The sequence below is a fragment of the Bactrocera tryoni genome, chromosome 3 (assembly GCF_016617805.1).
Source record: "Bactrocera tryoni isolate S06 chromosome 3, CSIRO_BtryS06_freeze2, whole genome shotgun sequence".
Classification (NCBI taxonomy): Eukaryota; Metazoa; Arthropoda; class Insecta; order Diptera; family Tephritidae; genus Bactrocera; species Bactrocera tryoni.
Genome location: NC_052501.1, coordinates 70933756 through 70951647, shown reverse-complemented (window position 1 = coordinate 70951647; position 17892 = coordinate 70933756). Strand labels below are relative to the sequence as shown.

The following is a 17892-nucleotide window of genomic DNA, read 5'->3' as shown; positions in this document are numbered from 1 at the left end:
AAAATATTAAAAATTTAAAATGATCAGGCAAATTCAATAAGAATATATGTATATTTATAATAACTATACAAATTCTTGGTTAGAAAACTGTTTTTTATGCGCTTTACATATTTCAAATAAATAATTTTTCTAATTAATGTAAATGTTAAAAGTTTTTGCTCTCAAAAGCTTCAGCATTTATGTACACTAGTACGCAGTCTCTTACAATTATACTTTTTATATACTCTTAATTTCACTTCCTTATCATAAGGCCGCACATGTACAATGTCTTTAGTCTTTCAAAACATAATAAATAAATTAATAAAAAAAAAACTAAAAATTAAGCGCTAAATAAATTAGTCAATTTGATTGATATTTAATATTATTTTAATTATTTTTTGGTTAATGAGCGCAGCTATGCACGTACAGCTAGTTGCATTTCTAGTGCCGAGGATGGGATGAAGATGTTGTAATTTTAAGCTTTGCATTAATTTAATCTGCAAAAAATATATAATAAATAAACAGCAGGCATTATTGTTAGCTTTTATCAAAATCATATTTGCCACTTACAATGTTCTCACTGTCACGCGCACACCTATACGCAACGATTTGTTTTATGTTTATTATAAAAGTCCAAATTTTCCATTACCTTACGTCCAAGGTAGATTGTTGCAAAAGAGCGCTGTGCCAATTAAATAGTAACTTGTAAACCATACTAATATAGATCCAGCTTTTGACCGCAATTTGATTAGATCAAATGTCTTGGGCAGCTGATCGGCAGCAAACCAATAAAGACATGGCGTAGCCGAGCACAATAACCTTGTTGATATTTGTATGTGCACAAAAAAAGTACAAAACAGTGTAAGTATCAATGCATGCAGTACAAAAGGCAACGATTTATATTCTTTTAATAGCTGCATGATGGGATAATGCGGCAGTAGGATACGCATGAAATTTCTAAAATACGTAAAGCAATGATACAGCAAGAACGCGAGCACAGGCAAAGCTAACATGAAGTTCGGTAACTGTTTGAACTCGTAGTAACGTAGAAAACCGACATTCCAATAGTGTGATTGTATGTAGGAATACGGAAATGGAAAGGTATTATCACACCACGGTGAATTTTGCGGCATTCGATGACCAGCTAATATGTAATTTTTCTCTCGCGCATAGTTCAGCACAGCTTCTGAATGCGCTACTGTATGTTGTGGTACACAGTACTGTTTGAATGCGTAAAAGTAGAAGAATGTGAGCGGCGTTAGTGCACCAATCAGACAAAGTGTTAACTTAACAGCAGCAAAACAGCGATGATATGACTTGAGTATGGTGTGCCGCAGCATAAAATATATAGGATAGCCCGCATTGAGTAGACCATTTGAACGGCTCACAATAGAGAGTGCCAGTGTTACTGTGGTACGCGCAAATCGAAATTCGGAAACGCATTCCAACATCAAGTGTAGCGATAACCAACAGAAAAGCGCTTCCGAGTAGGCGGCAGTGAAGAATATCGATGCTGGATTGAAGCAAAACAATAACGCCGCATTCCAACTTTTATTTGGGTCCTTAAAAATACGCTGTGTGAGTGCATATAGTGCATTAGCTGCTTTGCAGAAGCAAAATACATTGACCAATACGGCCACTACCAAACACCAGCTGCGCAATGACACGCCCATATTGAGTGCATACAAAGCATTTGCGCCTGCACGTACCACTAACGGAAATAGTGGGTAGAAAGCGAGTGTATTCTCGTAGGAATAAGAATATTCTGCAATGTGTAGAAAATATTCGCCATCCCAGTGACGTAGGCCGCCAAGGCAAAATTGTACTGTGCGATCAAGCCAAGAATTTTCGGTGGCATTTTGGGAGTTAAATTCGTTGTTTTCGAGTGCTCCTACATATTGTTGAGTTTGTTGTGCAATCGGTGTTCGAAATACATCTGATTTGTGATCAGGCATCAGGTGGTTTGCAAGTAGCTGTAACACCAATATAATCACTCGACTAGCTAGCGCTAATTTCGTTATTTTCTCAGTCATTTTTTATGAGGTAACTAAGGCAATAATGAATCAACGATTAAGATGCGATAAGTTAATATTGATGACGTTAATACTTCGTGGTAGCACTATGTTGTTGTTCATTTAGGTTATGGCTGTTTCGATGCACTGCGGCCCAAAATTAGTTATATCTGCTGGATATGTAAACAATTTGATATATTTAAATAAGATTAAAGAAGTCTAAATGCCGGTCAGATTGTCAGGTGATATGTCATGGACAAAAATGTGATGCCTTTTCGCACTAACAACTGCCACAAAGGTGCACTTACCTTTGTGAAAGACCAATACTGTGGAAAACCGAACCTTTAGAACCAAACCTTTATTTGAACTTCTTTCAATGTAATATTAATTATTTATTATCGCAAACCCTTTCCTTAACGTGCCACAACAAAAGCTCAGCCGGTTCTACCCAAATGACGTTTGCTTCCCAATTATTATATGTAAACTTAGCGATGCCACCTTATCGATACATAAATTGAAAAACAAAATATAACAATAATAAGTTTTATGAAAATAAAACTTAAATTAATTATTTAAGTTTATACTCTTGCTATTAACATTTCTAACAAAATTAACAATTAATTATTTAAAAATTATATATCTGGTATTCCGATCTATAATTAACAAACGAAAAGTTTGTTTTCAAATAATATTAAATAGTTTATTTACAAAACCATTTGCATTTCATCGAATTTCTGCTTTAAAGGTTTCCACACAACCATTAGCTATGCTTTTGTGTATCTCATTGACCTCTGCTTGCGTCAAGGTGCGCTCCATATGCCTGTAGACTATACGGAAACATACGCTAGATTTGTTTGTTTTACGATTCTTGAAGCGATCTACCAAGCTAATCTGTAAGATAAAGAAATATTAAACGTGATAAGCTATATAAAATTAAAAAAATAGACGTTTTTTAAAACTCACTTGTTCCACCACATCACCGGCCACTGAACGCACAAGATCGTAAAAATCATTACAAGCAAAACCAGCATCCACATCTACGCCTAGAGGCAACCAGAATGAAAGATCATTGCTGCACTGCGGGTAAACGGAGATGGGTTTGTATTTAGGTAGTTTATGCAAATTGTCTTCATTGAATTGTTTAAGAAATCCACTATCATTTGACCAAAATAGCCTTATATCAGGTATATCGAAGAGCACCATTGCCAAACGCTCTAAACCCAAACCGAAAGCATAGCCTATATTATTGTGAGCTCCTGATCTTTGAAGAATCTCGTGACGCATAATACCACATCCAAGTACCTCAAGCCATTTATCATTATAAAGTACTTCCAACTCCCAGGAAGGTTGTGTAAAGGGAAAATATGTGTCCACCCAGCGATATTCCAATTGTGCACCAAACAAATCGCGTGCTAGCCCCACCAGCACATCCTTCATTTCGTGTTCCATCAATTTAACTGCTTCAAGTGTATGGCACATTTGTTTCGTTTGATCCAAGCATTTTGAAGATGTTTCAGGCTTTGGAGCATCTTTTAATTTGAATTGCCAATCATTTTCAAAAATTTCCAAATCTAGATTACGACCAAAAAGTGTGTCCTTCGTAACCAATCGCACTGCATCTAATTGATGGAACACAGGATAATGGGTGCAGTCAATTTCATCACGTCGGTACACTTCACCAGTTACCAGAAAATTATCTAGACCGCAAGCAATTAGGTCTGCTTGATGTGCGGTGGTGTGGGCACGCAATATTTGATTTTGGTTAATGTAATAGCAATCTGACTTATTACGACTTACATGATCGGCGGGAAATAGTAAATTATCAAAGTTTTGCTCCACTGTCACAATAGGACTTAACTTATCATAAACCGAAAATAATGGATTACCGCGTGAGTTTCTGTAGCAGGCGTAGAAATAATTAATAATGCGTTGACGTATAATTGAAAGCGGATGGTTGCGCTGCAAATGTTTGTTTACACCCAAATAGGATAATATTTTTGGCGTGACATTTGTCCAATCGTCTGTTGGATAAATTTTGCCATCGATTTCTAAACTGGCCTTAGCATCTGCGGCACCGACACTGGTGGCCATTTGCCGGTGTTGTCTGCATTGTTTAGCTCTTGTGTATTGTTGACCGGTTTGTAGACATAACCAATTCCTGGACGTTGATGGAGTTGCTCCATTTAGCTGACGCCATTGGCGTATAATTAACATGTTTAATTTTAAATGAACGCGTCTGAGTTTACTTTAATGTTATAAATAATAATACAGGAATTGTTTTGTTTTTTAGTTACATCACCTGTTTGACATACACGAACAGCTGATGCTTATTCTGACGTTTGTCAAAATAGAGGCATTTTCGAGGAATTACTTTACAACTGGAAGTAACGGGAAATTGCTTGTTTTGTTCCGGTATTAAGGCATTTGAAATGATAAATGTCACTAAAAACAATAAAAATATTAACATAAGCAACTTAAATGAATCTAATATAAATTATATGATATTTAAATCATAGCAAATAATTTTGATCTGTTTATTAAGTTTTAAAGCGGCTTCAATCGGGGTTTACTTTATGGTGAAAATATCAGCAAAATAAACATAAAGTGGCTGGGTTCTAAAAATTGATGAAACGGTTCTTACATTGCATGAACTAATTACAATGAATTTCCTATGTAAGTATGTACGGTTGGCTTGACGTCATATAAGTACGCCGACTGTTTGTTATATTATATTATATAATTAAAAGTTAAAATCATCGAAGAGATTGTGCGTGTTGATTTTCTTTACACTGGCCTTTTCCAAGATTTGGTGTGAGGGGAAAGTCTGATCGTTAGTTTTCCAGATCTAAAGCCACACTGATAAGGTCCAATCAGTTTGTTGACCGTCGTTCACACATTACGTTCGATAAGACTTTAAGTTCTTCAGACGAGTAATTGCTGTTCGAACCTCTTTGTTGACCGATAATCGATTGGGGAATTGGCTTCGCCATCTCCAGGTTTTACACTTTCACTGCCGTTAAGCAGGATGGCGAAGTGTTCCTTTCATACCTTCAGTATGCTCTGGCCATCAGTCACTAGATCACCGCTTTGGCTCCCATAAGAGTATGCTACTGTCTTGAAACCTTCCCATTACTCGCCACATCTTTACGTAGAATTTTCGAGCATTGCCTCTGTCGGTCATTTACTCAAGTACCCCTTTCTTTTTTTGTCTGCACATTCATCTCGCTTCTCTCTTCAACTCTCGATATCTATCACACCCCGCCCAGTTGTGGTCGATCGCAAACATTGCGAGGAAGGCTGTCCGTTTTATCTCCACTGCGACACGACAGTCCTCATCCTGTTAGCTGTCCTTTCGACCTTCCCGAAAACCAATGGTTTCCCTTGCAGCTGAACGTAAGGAGCTTGGTATGTCATTCCACAGTTCCCTTATACCGAGTTGCTGATGAGAGAGCTGAAGTCGGTTGTGATTGCAGCTTCTCAACGTCGAACCTTCCTTGTGTTTGTTGACGGTAATACTTTGCTGAGCAAAAGCGAGTCCGTATCTTTGTTACAACAATATAGTGATAATTCGTACATAAATTTTCTAGCGAATATTTTTAGCTTCTCAGCATTACAAAAATTTGCGCGCTCATTTTACTTACCGCTCCAAAACAGGCTTTGATCGTTACATGACATTTTACTAATTTTACTCTAATTTGCTGATTATTTCATACGGCGAGTATCTCATTTTTAAGACTCTTCCCATTGGTTGTTGATTAGAGAGATTAGAGATCTGAGAGAATTTTCCATACATGAAATACTTCCAAATTTTTGGCTTGATTTTGCCGGCTGGCGAATCGAACAAACGAATTATTTCGCAACCGTGATTCAAGTTCTCTTACTTCTTCCCGTATCTATATCTGGAAAATGGTTGAAATAACCAACAACTCAACTAAAGAATCACTGAATTTTATTTATAAACCACATTTATGGAGAAAAATATTTCAAAAATATATATTTATATTGGCAAATTCTGGGAAATACTGGCTTATCATTGGAATGTCTATCCAATGAGAGCTTTCAATAATTAATAAATACGGCTTATCTCTACTGAGAACTGAACGTACTCAGACCAACGCTTGAGTACCATGTTCATATAAGACTCTGTATTTGCAAAACTCCAAGCAGTTTTCGAAGAGTAATCAGCTTGTGCGGTTGTTATAATGGCGGGCCTTAACCTACGTTTATTGGCTGTAATTCTCTTATTTTGTTGTTGTTATAATTTTCACAGTGCTGGTGAGTTGAATAAACGCGAGAAATAAAAAAAAATATTATTTTTAATTTATTTTTAAAAATATTTTCAAGACGCTTACTATTGCAAAGCAAATGGCCGCATTGGACAATGTTCTTTCTCTGAAGACTGTGCATGGCCAATGGAGATGGTTAGATACAACGCAGATTGCGAAAAATCTGGACTTGTAAGGATATTCATTGCATTTTGGCTTTCTTTCTTTTGCAATTTATAAATAACTTTGGAATATTTGTTTAGAGTGGTGATGTTGTATGCTGTTTAAGGCCAACATATCGTCCGATAAGAACCACTAGAAGAACTACAACACCTGCCACAATACTGGAAAAGGAAACCATAAATCCTCGTGGTCTCGCTTTACTCAATCAACACGATTGTGGGAATGTGGAGGATACTCGCGTTGCTAATGGCATAGATGCTATGCTAGGTGAATTTCCGTGGATAGCATTACTACTCAGTTCTGAGAAGAATACAATGTGTGGCGGTTCTGTAATAACAGAACGCTTCGTTTTGACAGCGGCTCACTGCATTCAGAATAATTTGTAAGTATTCTACAGTGTGCATGGAACAAAATGAATGAAGTTTTTGATAGGTGTGAACAAAAATAATCGATGGAATAATAAAGGGTGATCCATTTCGAGGTTCCCTACTTTTTTAAAGAAAAAACACAGAAACTTCACATTTAATGGAGAATGTTTATTATCATGCGAAAGAACATTCTTTGGCATACATATATGTGACCTGGTCTACGGAAAGAGGGCTTAGGTGTCAAAAATAAAGGAGAACAATTAATGAGATAACGAGAAACTGACGATTATTTTTAACAACTATTCCCAGAAAACTAGTTTTTGCACGTTAGCTCCCTTTTCGTAGACCAGGTCACATATATTTTTTTCAAGATTAAGCCGGACCACGGCTACGTCTCAGATAGTCCATTCATTGAGTCAAATTTTCGAAATCAGCATTTCCACTGGTAACTGGCGAATGACACACGTGATGTTTTGCTCCAAGGCCTGAATCGAAGCGAGATTGTCCGAATAGACTTTACATATCTCCACAGGAAAAAGTCTAACAGTGTGATATCTCTGGGATCTTAGTGGCCAATCGATCGGCTAAAAACGTGAAATTATTTGCTCATCGAAGTGTTCTCTCAATGAATCCATTGATTGATGCGATGTGTGGGAAGTGGCGCCGTCTTCTTGAAACCAAAAGTCGCCGAGGTCACGAGCTTCAATTTAAAACATCAATCAATAATCAAGTCGATTATCATAGCACGATAACTTTCACCATTGACGGTTACGTTCTCACCAATATCGTTTTTGAAGAAGTATGGACCGATGATTTCAACGGGCCACAAACCACACCAAACGGTTGTTTTTTCTGAATTAAATGCCAGCTCCAGAATCTCTTTAGATTGCTCTTTGTACGAAATGCAGCAATTCTGCTTGTTTATATACCCATTGAGCCAGAAATGGGCCTCATGGCTGAACAAAATTTGGCTCGAAAACGTCGGATTTTTTTTCAACAGTTTCTAGAGCGAAGCGATGTCTTTTGGCAAGGTCGAACGGCTTCAGTTCTTCAGTTTGTACGCTTTCAATTAAAAATCTCGACGTAAAATGTGCCAAGTCGTTCCATACGTCAGTCCGAGTTGCTGCGAACGGCGTTGAATCGACTGGCCACGGTCTTCGTCGTGTACACTCTGAGCTATGGCTGCTATATCTTCTTCACTACGTCCGGGACGTGGTCCACTCGGTGGAATATTATCCAATAATGAATGCTGAGTCACAAGATGAGTGATGGTGTTGCGAATAGCACACTCAGTAGGCCGATTATGTTGACCATAAGTTGAGCGAAGCCAGCAAAACATATTCTTTATAGAACGTGAATTTGCATAATAAAGTTTAACGATTTGTAAACGTTGTTCAGTCATAAGTCTTTCCATGATGAATTGCTAAAAATAACCTGACAGCTTCACACGACTCAAGCGTGATCTGTCAAAAAAGACTATTGAAAAAGTATCTCTACTTGGATTACCCGCTAGCAATATCCATATATGAAATAAGTAGACTTCACGTGAAATTATTTTCATCGGTTTTTTATGATATTATTTTCTTCGATATATTTTTGCAGACAATTTGTGCGCCTGGGTGAACATGACCTGATGACCGAAGAAGATTGCTTATCCATCGGTTATTGTCAAACATTTGTAGAATTTCGTATAGATCCAATCCAGAAACCGTTTATACATCCCGACTACAACGCGGTGAACAAGCACAAAGATATTGCTTTGATAAAACTTGAAGAAGCTATCGACTTTCAAGGTAGATATGCAATTTTATTACTCAGTCATGAAATTATATTTGTTTAATCCTGATTATTGCTCATTACTATTAAACATTTTTATATAATCTTTTCCTTAAGCTTACCATCATATCAAACCCATTTGTTTGCCAACATCACCAAGTGATTACGCTATGTTGCCAACGGATAATTTAGTGTTAGCCGGTTGGGGACTAACCGAAAGTAATGACGGTAAGTTATAAAATTGTGCGCAAATATTTTTATATAAAATAATAATGTTCTCTTTCCTTTACACATATACATATATATAGTGCGCGGTTCTGATATTCTACAGAAAGGTTATCTCAAACTCGAAGCTTTGGATATTTGCCAAAAATTACACTCATTCTATGATATAGATCAGTCCAAGCTCTGTGTTAAGTCTGGTGCAAACCATACGGTTTCTTGTCAAGGCGATTCTGGTAGCCCCATATTTTGGGAAACCAAGTATATGAGGGGCAGGTTCTGGCGAAAACATTATACGCAAGTTGGTTTGGTTTCCCTGGGTGGTAAAGTATGTGGCAAGTTAACTTCAATACCATATGCATACGAAAATATCACCGATTCCATGCCGTGGATAACGAATACTATTTTAAAATGATATCGCCATAATAAAGTATTTGATTAAGTTACCCAATTTATATTTTATTTAAGTAAAAGTAATGTAGCACCGTATAGGGTTGTAATCGCACATTAAATACTCTCGCAATTTTCAAGGACCAAAGCAGGGGCACATTTTCAGGTACTGACGGAACTTTATGTTAAAATAAGAAATGAAGAGATAAGTTCGAGTCTAGGGAAATACCTTCAGATGCATAAGGTTTGTAAATTATATGGGGTCTAGGGTAAGTTTCGCCCGCCGTGGTGGCCCATGGCTTACCGGCCAAGCTATTCAAAAAAGAAGCATGCATCAGCTTCTTTGTGGAATATGGTCGGACGAAAGCATGCCTGACGATTCGAATGCAAATGTGCTCTGCCCAATCCACAAAAATGTAGACCCCACAATCTGCGCTAACTACCACAGGATAAGCTTCCTCAACATCGCATAAAAGGTTCTATCGAGAGTATTGTGAGAAAGATTAATGCTCACCGATTCGAAACGACGTTTCAGACAAGGCGACTTCCTATTATGCGACTTTTTCCACTACTGCTGGAGTAAATAATTCGTGTTGCAGAGCTGAATAGAGAAAGTACAATCTTCTACAAGAGTAAATAACTGTTGGCGTACTCCGATGACATCGCCGACGTACAAAGACCAAATTCTGCAAGTCACTCATCATTCGCGTCCTGCTATACATATGGTGCAAAGGCATGGACGATGACAACATCTGATAAGTCGGCGTTACGAATTTTCGAGAAAAAGTTTTTCGGAAGATTTATGGTCCTTTGCGCATTGGCAACGGCGTATACCGCTGTCGATGGAACGATGACTGTACAAGATATACGACGATATTGACATAGTTCAGCGAATTAAGAGACGCTGGCTAGATCATGTCGTCCGAATTTATGAAAAATCTCTCGTAAACTCGGTTATAACCGCGTATGTGGTGTCTACGCCAATAAAGTAGAAGCAGATCTCATATCTTGATGGTCGGGTATAAGATTTAATGCCTCTGGAGTATTCCTTTACTGGTTTATTGCGATTTTTGTAATTTATATCGGGAGTGAAAGGATTTTATAATACGTTACTTTGTATAAGATCGGATTCGCTCGGATTCATACACAGTTATGTTATTACGAGTTCGTTGTAAGACCAAGATTCACGAATACATTACGTATAATATCTGATTAAATTTCATCTGGACTGACATTCAAACTACTTTTTCCGGTATTTTATTACAAGTTTGATTATCGCCTTGAAAGTAAGTTCCCCAGCCAATACACTAGTTATTAGCCTCGGTTGGAATGCTCATCAGTGTCTTTTATATATTTCTAGTCCTTCGTTTCTACTAAATATAGGGTTCTCAGCTATGTTATCAATATGTTTTTTTTTATGCGACCTCTATTTGACGTCGTTTTGGAAAAAAATTCAGTTCTTTTGGTATGAGTCTAGCGTTGACCCGCTTCGTCTCTAAAACAAAACAAAACAAAATGAGTTGAGCCGATCCATAAGCGATATTGAGAATCTTTGCTAATTTTCTGGTACCAACACAACATAGGCAAGTCTACGCTGTAAGCATATGGGGTCTCCACGGTATGAAACCCTGGAAGAGGTATCGACAGTGAGGCCATATATTCTGTTAAATTCGCGTCAATCGCAGGCATCCAAAGGATGACTACTCCTCATGGACTCCTTGTGAACGAGTAACTGAACTTCATCTGTTATCGCAAAAGACCAAAACTGGTCTATGCGTGGCTCATTGGCCTACCGTAGCCAATGTTCGTTATAAAGTAGACTTCACAAAACACTTCTGCAACATTTTCAAGAATTCCGTAGCTAAGCTTCCATGGGGAACATAAAATTTTAGCAAACCCGTTGTTCAGCTTTTTTCATGGCATAAATCGCCGGGCAAACTGTTCGCAACTTAAAGAAATTTGGCATTTATCTAACTTGTGGAGATAAAATTTCAGACGATCATAAAAAATATTGTACCAATCTTGAAAATTAATTTTATGAGATGCTGTGTCCGGAAGGTAATAGAACTGAGTCTATTTTAAAAAATGTATTGAACCAATCGTTACAATCCTTTAAAAACTTTCAAAATAGGCTCCTTCTGCGTCTATGCAGCGCTGTCAGCGCGATTTTCAAGCATTGAAGGCGTCTTGGAAGGCATTCTCCGGAATAGTTTTGAGAGCTGAGGTGCATGCTGCTTGGATCCCCTTTCATAGGCATTTTCAAGCAAGGAAACAAAAAAAGTTCAGGGGCCGCATCTGGGCTATAAGGCGGCTGCGGAAGGTTTGGTATGACGGCCTTGGTTAGGTAGCAGTTCAAGAAGGGCTATGTGAACCGGGGCGTTGTCGTGGTGCTACTTCCAATCGGCTGCGATGTCTTGTCGCAGCCGATTGATCCTTCGTTTGAGGACTTCCACCTAAAACTTGGCGTTGAAGGTTTGATCAGGAGGAAAAAAATTGTCCACTATGGATTTTTTTCCTCCTGATCAAACCGTCAACGCCAAGGAAGCCTTTGATGCCAAAAAAGACAATGTGCATTGTTTTCACTTTGGATTTGCTCATTCTTCCGGTCTTCATCAGCGACCTCTTCCCGGCCCTCCCAAAAGGCCTGGTGCCACCGAAATACACCACTTCTTGCTAAAGCAACATCTGGGTAAGCATGCTTGATCATGTCAAACGTCTCTGTCCCAGATTTAGCGAGTTTCACACAGAATTTAATCGCATATCTCTGCTCTAACGAACGCTGCATTGCCAGCTTGCAACACTCACAGAAACACGTCGCGCGAAAATGTTTCTCCTGACTCTCCAGGTGCTCGGAGACAACTGACTAGCCGCTCGTTCGCTAGCTAGGAACGCCCTCTACCGAAACCAGTCGGTGCGCGCACGCTTCGAAGTACAGTTGTGACGGAAGAAAATCGGTCCTATTACATTCCGGTCAAACCCTGTATATCAGTATCGGATGTTATATGTTTCTGACTGTTGAAAAAGTCTTTCGGGTTCCACCTGCCAAGTCTATCTTGTATACGTCCATAAACTATATTAATAAATACCAGGAAATTGGGAATAAAAAACACTGCATTTAATACTTCAAAACAAACAATTCTCAGACAGTATATAAAATCTGGTAAGTACAAAAACCGATTAATTAGAAGTATGGTAATATCAATAATAATGCCTATATGAGTATAATGAAATGTTAACATATATTTCCTAGATCTCGACAGTCGTACTGCGACTCCGTGCCAAGCTGCGTTCGAAGTCATGCTGCCGCGCCATATGATTATTCAAATTCCCCACACACTGATAGGACTTGCCGCAAGTGGGACACGAAAATGGCTTTTCACCGCTATGTACCAGCAGGTGAGAGGTCAGATGACCGCGCGTAAAGAACGCCTTCTCGCATTGACCACACTTAAAGGGACGCTCTTGCGTTACGACATGGGAGCGCATGTGCGTGCGCAAGACCGATTTGGTGGGCCAACGTTTGTCACACACCGGACACTCGAAGATGCGCGGCTTGGCTTCACCAGTGTGTATGCGTAGATGTGATGAGAGTTGTGTGCGCAAAACGAAGCGACGATCGCAGTGCGTGCATGCAAATGGCCGCTCGTCCGAATGTACCGAACGCTGATGATAGCTAAGGCTGTGACGTGAAGCGAAGGTTTTGCAGCATTCTTTGCATACGTACTGCAGTCCATCGCCCAACTTGTGCACGGAGATCATGTGTAGTTTTAGCTGGAATTTGCGTGTGAATTTCTTTTCGCACTCGGAACAGGGATGCAACGACTTTGGCGTACACTCCTGTGAGCTGTCTGTATGTGAGGCTGAGCTGTCGGTATGTTGCGGACTTGCTGGTGCTTCGTCATTTATATCCGGCTCAACGTTGCAAACAGGCATTTGTATTTTCAATTCCATTGTTGTCGTATCGTTGAGTAAACGCATATCCTTCACTGCTCCATGCATGAGTCCCGTTAAAGGTGGCGGTTGTTCTACCGCTGTTATATGCTGTGCACTCACTGGCAGCGGTCCGATGTTGTGCTCTTCCAATTGCAAGAGATCATCCAACATGGCGAGCTCATTTGGACCTAAAAAACGAGTGGTATTTCACTTTCTATCAGGCTTACGTATGTTCATTTCATTTTAATTTTCAAATTTGGCTTACCCAAGTCGCCAGTTAAATGCAGACCAGTCACACAACCCAAATCTGCGATGCCTTGTTGACCCTTAGTATCCATCATGTTGATGATTTGTAGCGCCTCTTCTATGGCGCGTTCCGTATCCGCATAACGGCGCTGCAGTTCACGTTCGCTATCCTCACAACGCCGTCGGAACTCCATTGCGTCGCGTAAACGTACAAAACAGTGCTCACATATGACATCCGGCAGTCCGTCATCGTGCTCGACATGCAGATTCGGCGCACAGCTCAGTAAGGCGGCACGCAAACTTATGCTACCATCAACGCTGTAATTACCGTTACTAACACAATCACTGAAGCTAATTTTATCGAAAATGCCATATGTAGCGGCAGGATTCTCGCGCAAACAACAACGGCAAATTTGAAAACTCATCGTCGCATTTACTGTATATTTCAGTTATGGCGGGACTCTAACAAAAACACTAGTTTCACACTTTTTTCCACGTAACTCCGATTTTAGTTGCATTTGTTATTCACGAGTTGCTCGAAACCAGTCTTGACTAGTCCGTCAAGGCATTCTAGCCGTAACTCTCAACGCCGCGGTCGCTACTATAATGCCAAATGAAAGCGATTGACCAGCAGCCGGCTCTCGAACATCGAAAGTAGCAGCATAATCTAAGGTCACCGCGTAGTGATAACACAAACGTGGATGACAGCGTTCCCAACTTGCTATTGTTATTGTTATTTGTATTGTTATTATTGTCGTTACAGCTCACTTGCATTCACAATGTTTAGCAAATGTTTGCGCTTGATAGCCCTTGACCGCTAGCTCAGCTGCTGATGCTGCGAAAAATCGGCAATGCCGTGAGATAAGCAACGATTCCAGAGTTCGGCGCGCAAGTTTCGTTTACGGCTGATAAGCAGCCGAGATACGCAGCATAGATTGTGTTTCGTTTGTTGATAAACTCTCGTGTGCATTGAGGGGTTTATCTGGCAGCTATTGTTATTTTTGTAATTTGTGTGCTTATAAATAAAAATTTAAAATTTTTTTTTATACATATTTTGTTTTGAATTGATATGCAACTCTTTCAATTTTGTTTCTATTTTGCATAAAAAGTGTTTTACTTGGCAGCTAATCGAGCTCAACGCAACGCTCTGCTATCACAGGGAATTTTCCTCTCATTCTACTTTACGACATTAATTAGCTGACTTTTAGCTGATAATGCAAATCTGTTTATATACATTGGCGCATCTAGATTGCTTCTTGTTTTCATTGCTGTTTACACTAATTGATTATTTGCTTATGATTAATCACTAAGCGTTTAATAGAAAATGCTTGAAAAAAACATTGATGCTTTACCCTATCGGAAATTATTAAACTATGTGATTGTAGAGAGATCTGTCAGGATCCGCTTGCTACAACAATGGAGCTGAGGGTCATTACGATGCCTTAGGGTCTGGTTAGCAAATCCAGAGTTTAGAGTTCTCTCCAATGTCACAATACAAGTGAATGCTGAAAAATCCGTATGGTTTATTAGAATTATACAAGGTGCGTTCCAAAGTAAACAGGACTTAAAAAAAAACAGAACAAATGGTTTTTTCGGCAAAATCAATTTACTTTATTCAAAATAGTCTCCTTCTGCTTCAATACAGTTTTTTGCACGGTTCAAAAGCATGTCGAACAAGTGTTTTAGCTCGTAGGCCGGTATGGCCGCCAGTATGCCGGTGCAAGCCTTTTGAATGGCCTCTATGGTCTGCATAACGCTTTCCTTTCATGGGCAAATGCATATTTCCGAAAAGCAGGAAGTCGCACGGTGTCATATCAGCTGAATACCGGAATTGGTTAGTGGTTAAAATGTGATTTTTGGTCAAATATTTGGTCTTTCGAATGTTGGATTCTGAGCATTTTTTGGTCGTCAGTCAATTTGTGGCGAACAAACCGTGCACACACCTTTCGTAAGCCCAAATGTTCGGTCAAAATGCGATTAATCGATGTTTTGGAGATGTTCAATTCCATATTCATGAATTTCAATGATGATTTCGGCTGACTTTTGATGAATTAACGCACAGTTTCGATGGAATTTCCGGTGATGACGAATTTTGATTGGCCCACATGTTGATCGTCATTTATGTCCTCACGACCCCTTTGAAAACGTTGAAACCTTTCGTGCACTCTGCAACGGGATAGGCAATCATCGTCATAAACTTGTTTCATCAATTGAAATGTTTCGGTAAAAGTTTTAGCAATTTTAAAACAAAATTTAATGTTTTCTCTTTGTTCGAAGCTCATTTTCGCACCGATAACACAAACATACTGACACTTAAAAAGCAATAACTTCACTTCAAATCTATGAAATATCGGGTGATGAAATAAAAGATAGCAGATTCTAATGCATCACTCAGACATCAGTGGACGCTAGATTTAAAAAGTCCTGTTTACTTTGGAACCTACCTTGTTGCCGAAAGCTGACTTCTCATGAGGCCATAAATACTTCCACTTGGACAGCTAGAGATGCCTGTCCATTATAATATCTGGAACTGCTTGTTATAGATCAAAAAGACCGTAACATATTGATATGTATCGTATAATTATACCGAATAACTTGTACCAGCTAACAGATCAATGGACTCTTTATGTTTCACTCTGGGCCAAAAGGCTTTGTCACTCAGACATCAGTGGACGCTAGATTTAAAAAGTCCTGTTTACTTTGGAACCTACCTTGTTGCCGAAAGCTGACTTCTCATGAGGCCATAAATAGTTCCACTTGGACAGCTAGAGATGACTGTCCATTATAATATCTGGAACTGTTTGTTATAGATCAAAAAGACCGTAACAAATTGATATGTTTCGTATAATTATACCGAATAACTTGGTACGAGCTGGCAGTTCAATGAACTTTTTTCGTTTCACTCTGCGCCAGAATGCTTTTGTAATCCTACAAGTGCTGATATCTGAGCAACACTTGCTGAACTCGCGCAGCGTCCATACTAAAGAAATTGAGGTAAGGTTCGTACAATCTCATCGGCTTTATCCGTTGTGGTCAGGCACCCAAACAAGTTTAATATGGAAGAGTGGCTAGAATTGTTAATGAGTTCGTGCAATCGTTGACTAGTTTTCAGCTCACTGTCAGCCAGCTCAAGGTCTGTACAGCAGCTTCGCTTTAGGAGTGACTGCATACATACATATATCCCTAAAAGAAGACTTACTTCGAAGAAGTACATCTGCTGCTACCTTCATGAATGCCACTTTTGCTTAAAAGACACTTCGGTGATCTGATTGAGAGCTTCTGGCAGAAAACTTCCTCAACAACACTGCGCCTCTTCTCCAGCGAATTCGTCCCATTCCCATAAATCTCGAAAGTAAAAGCGCGGGGAAGATATCGCTAGGAGAAGGCTCCGTGGCGCAGAGGTTGAAGTGATCAGCAATATAGTTCAAGTGACAAAAGATTTCGGAATTTTATGTAAAATATCCAATTTCCTGGTGTCTGATAGCAACTTTCGCCGTAAAGCACCTGCAAGGTATGACCACGAGTTCTACTTAAAAAAAAAAATATAAAAAACCGTTGGCGTTGTACAAAGAGAGCCGCTCGAAGAACACCTAAGGCAACCAATGTCTTCCTCATCCTCTTCTCAACTTCAGAACTTTCATAATAACGTTCTATGAAGAGGCCCAAGTTATCTTTTCGACCGGGTGAAGTCGAGAGACCCCAATGGGAGAAATAATGCATACAGAATTTATAACTGCTGGAAAAAAAGTTTTATTCATATTGATAGCTAAGCCACTTCTTTTCGTCCTGCTTAAGCTTACATTGAGGTACCCTTGTTTGAACTCGAAAACGGTATCAATGAATTTCCCTTTAGTCAGCACGGACTATCAGCCGATAGGCTTGAAATAGCCTACTTTTCGATAAAATTTTTATGGAACGATTTTCATCAGTTTCGACGATTTATTTTCAGCCAGCATTTTTTTGACGTATATACCATGCTATAACATTATTTTATTCAAAAGGTATGACTAACATAAATGTAATCCGTCCACTCCAAAGTAAAGGTGATCTCAAAAACTGCTCACAAAACTCAAAAACTGGTCTTGCGGTACTTAAAAGTCGACATTTATTGCAAACTTCGTATATTTTGGAAAACCTTTCCGACATTTAGGGTTAAATTTTCCAACTGGTTAACAATTAACTACAAACTGACTCACAATACTCGTGTTTGAGTACTTATACATTGGCATTATGATCCTAAAGTGTGCGATAGTTTTGTTTACATAATGATTTCCTGAAATAAATGCGACAGGGTAAAGGTTATACTTGTACTAATGCACTAGAATTTTCCGTATGACGAATGGAATTGAACTCAATATTATTGTGCAATGCTCTTAAAAAATTACTGAAATGGATCGACTTATAAATCTTATGTACTGAAATTGTACAGGATTAGACAGCAAGTAGGCTCACCTCACAAAAATATTTTGATGTTTCTTCAAAATTTGTTATAAAAAATAATTATTGAAGGTTGGGTCC

The 17892-nt window shown here is 38.9% G+C and overlaps 4 protein-coding genes across 5 annotated transcripts; 1 reads left to right on the top strand and 3 right to left on the bottom strand.

The window, feature by feature from the left end:
* Window positions 1-373: 373 nt before the first annotated feature.
* Window positions 374-2535, bottom strand: LOC120771087 (GPI mannosyltransferase 2). Its single transcript, XM_040098912.1, has 3 exons — window positions 2300-2535; window positions 550-2164; window positions 374-476 (listed from the first exon to the last, which is right to left on the bottom strand). Exon 2 carries the CDS (start codon window positions 2010-2012, stop codon window positions 630-632), a length of 1383 nt encoding a protein of 460 aa, XP_039954846.1. The 5' UTR covers window positions 2013-2164; window positions 2300-2535; the 3' UTR covers window positions 374-476; window positions 550-629.
* Window positions 2536-2637: 102 nt separating this feature from the next.
* On the bottom strand, window positions 2638-4289 carry LOC120771086 (probable phenylalanine--tRNA ligase, mitochondrial). Its single transcript, XM_040098911.1, has 2 exons — window positions 2955-4289; window positions 2638-2882 (listed from the first exon to the last, which is right to left on the bottom strand). Exons 1-2 carry the CDS (start codon window positions 4203-4205, stop codon window positions 2715-2717), a joined length of 1419 nt encoding a protein of 472 aa, XP_039954845.1. The 5' UTR covers window positions 4206-4289; the 3' UTR covers window positions 2638-2714.
* A 240-nt stretch (window positions 4290-4529) lies between these two features.
* On the top strand, window positions 4530-9256 carry LOC120771260 (serine protease grass-like). Of its 2 annotated transcripts, none has more exons than XM_040099178.1 (6): window positions 4530-4664; window positions 6336-6448; window positions 6520-6821; window positions 8410-8600; window positions 8701-8811; window positions 8892-9256. In XM_040099178.1, the coding sequence occupies exons 1-6, from the start codon at window positions 4652-4654 to the stop codon at window positions 9218-9220; spliced, it is 1059 nt and encodes a 352-aa protein (XP_039955112.1). In that variant the 5' UTR covers window positions 4530-4651; the 3' UTR covers window positions 9221-9256. The 2 variants fall into 2 exon arrangements, with proteins under 2 accessions (XP_039955112.1, XP_039955111.1); XM_040099177.1 differs by lacking the exon at window positions 4530-4664 and adding an exon at window positions 6159-6266.
* A 3032-nt stretch (window positions 9257-12288) lies between these two features.
* Window positions 12289-14059, bottom strand: LOC120771393 (zinc finger protein 573). Its single transcript, XM_040099359.1, has 2 exons — window positions 13394-14059; window positions 12289-13316 (listed from the first exon to the last, which is right to left on the bottom strand). Exons 1-2 carry the CDS (start codon window positions 13797-13799, stop codon window positions 12442-12444), a joined length of 1281 nt encoding a protein of 426 aa, XP_039955293.1. The 5' UTR covers window positions 13800-14059; the 3' UTR covers window positions 12289-12441.
* Window positions 14060-17892: the final 3833 nt, after the last annotated feature.

Excerpts from the sequence above, each read along its gene's own strand:
- LOC120771087 (XM_040098912.1), bottom strand. The coding sequence starts at position 2,012 with ATGACTGAGAAAATAACGAAATTAGCGCTAGCTAGTCGAGTGATTATA.
- LOC120771086 (XM_040098911.1), bottom strand. The coding sequence starts at position 4,205 with ATGTTAATTATACGCCAATGGCGTCAGCTAAATGGAGCAACTCCATCA. Across the intron at positions 2,883-2,954 it reads CCGGTGATGTGGTGGAACAA|ATTAGCTTGGTAGATCGCTT; the intron begins GTGAGTTTTAAA and ends TTTATCTTACAG.
- LOC120771260 (XM_040099177.1), top strand. The coding sequence starts at position 6,194 with ATGGCGGGCCTTAACCTACGTTTATTGGCTGTAATTCTCTTATTTTGT. Across the intron at positions 6,449-6,519 it reads ATTGCGAAAAATCTGGACTT|AGTGGTGATGTTGTATGCTG; the intron begins GTAAGGATATTC and ends ATATTTGTTTAG. Across the intron at positions 6,822-8,409 it reads CACTGCATTCAGAATAATTT|ACAATTTGTGCGCCTGGGTG; the intron begins GTAAGTATTCTA and ends ATATTTTTGCAG.
- LOC120771393 (XM_040099359.1), bottom strand. The coding sequence starts at position 13,799 with ATGAGTTTTCAAATTTGCCGTTGTTGTTTGCGCGAGAATCCTGCCGCT. Across the intron at positions 13,317-13,393 it reads GCATTTAACTGGCGACTTGG|GTCCAAATGAGCTCGCCATG; the intron begins GTAAGCCAAATT and ends CTCGTTTTTTAG.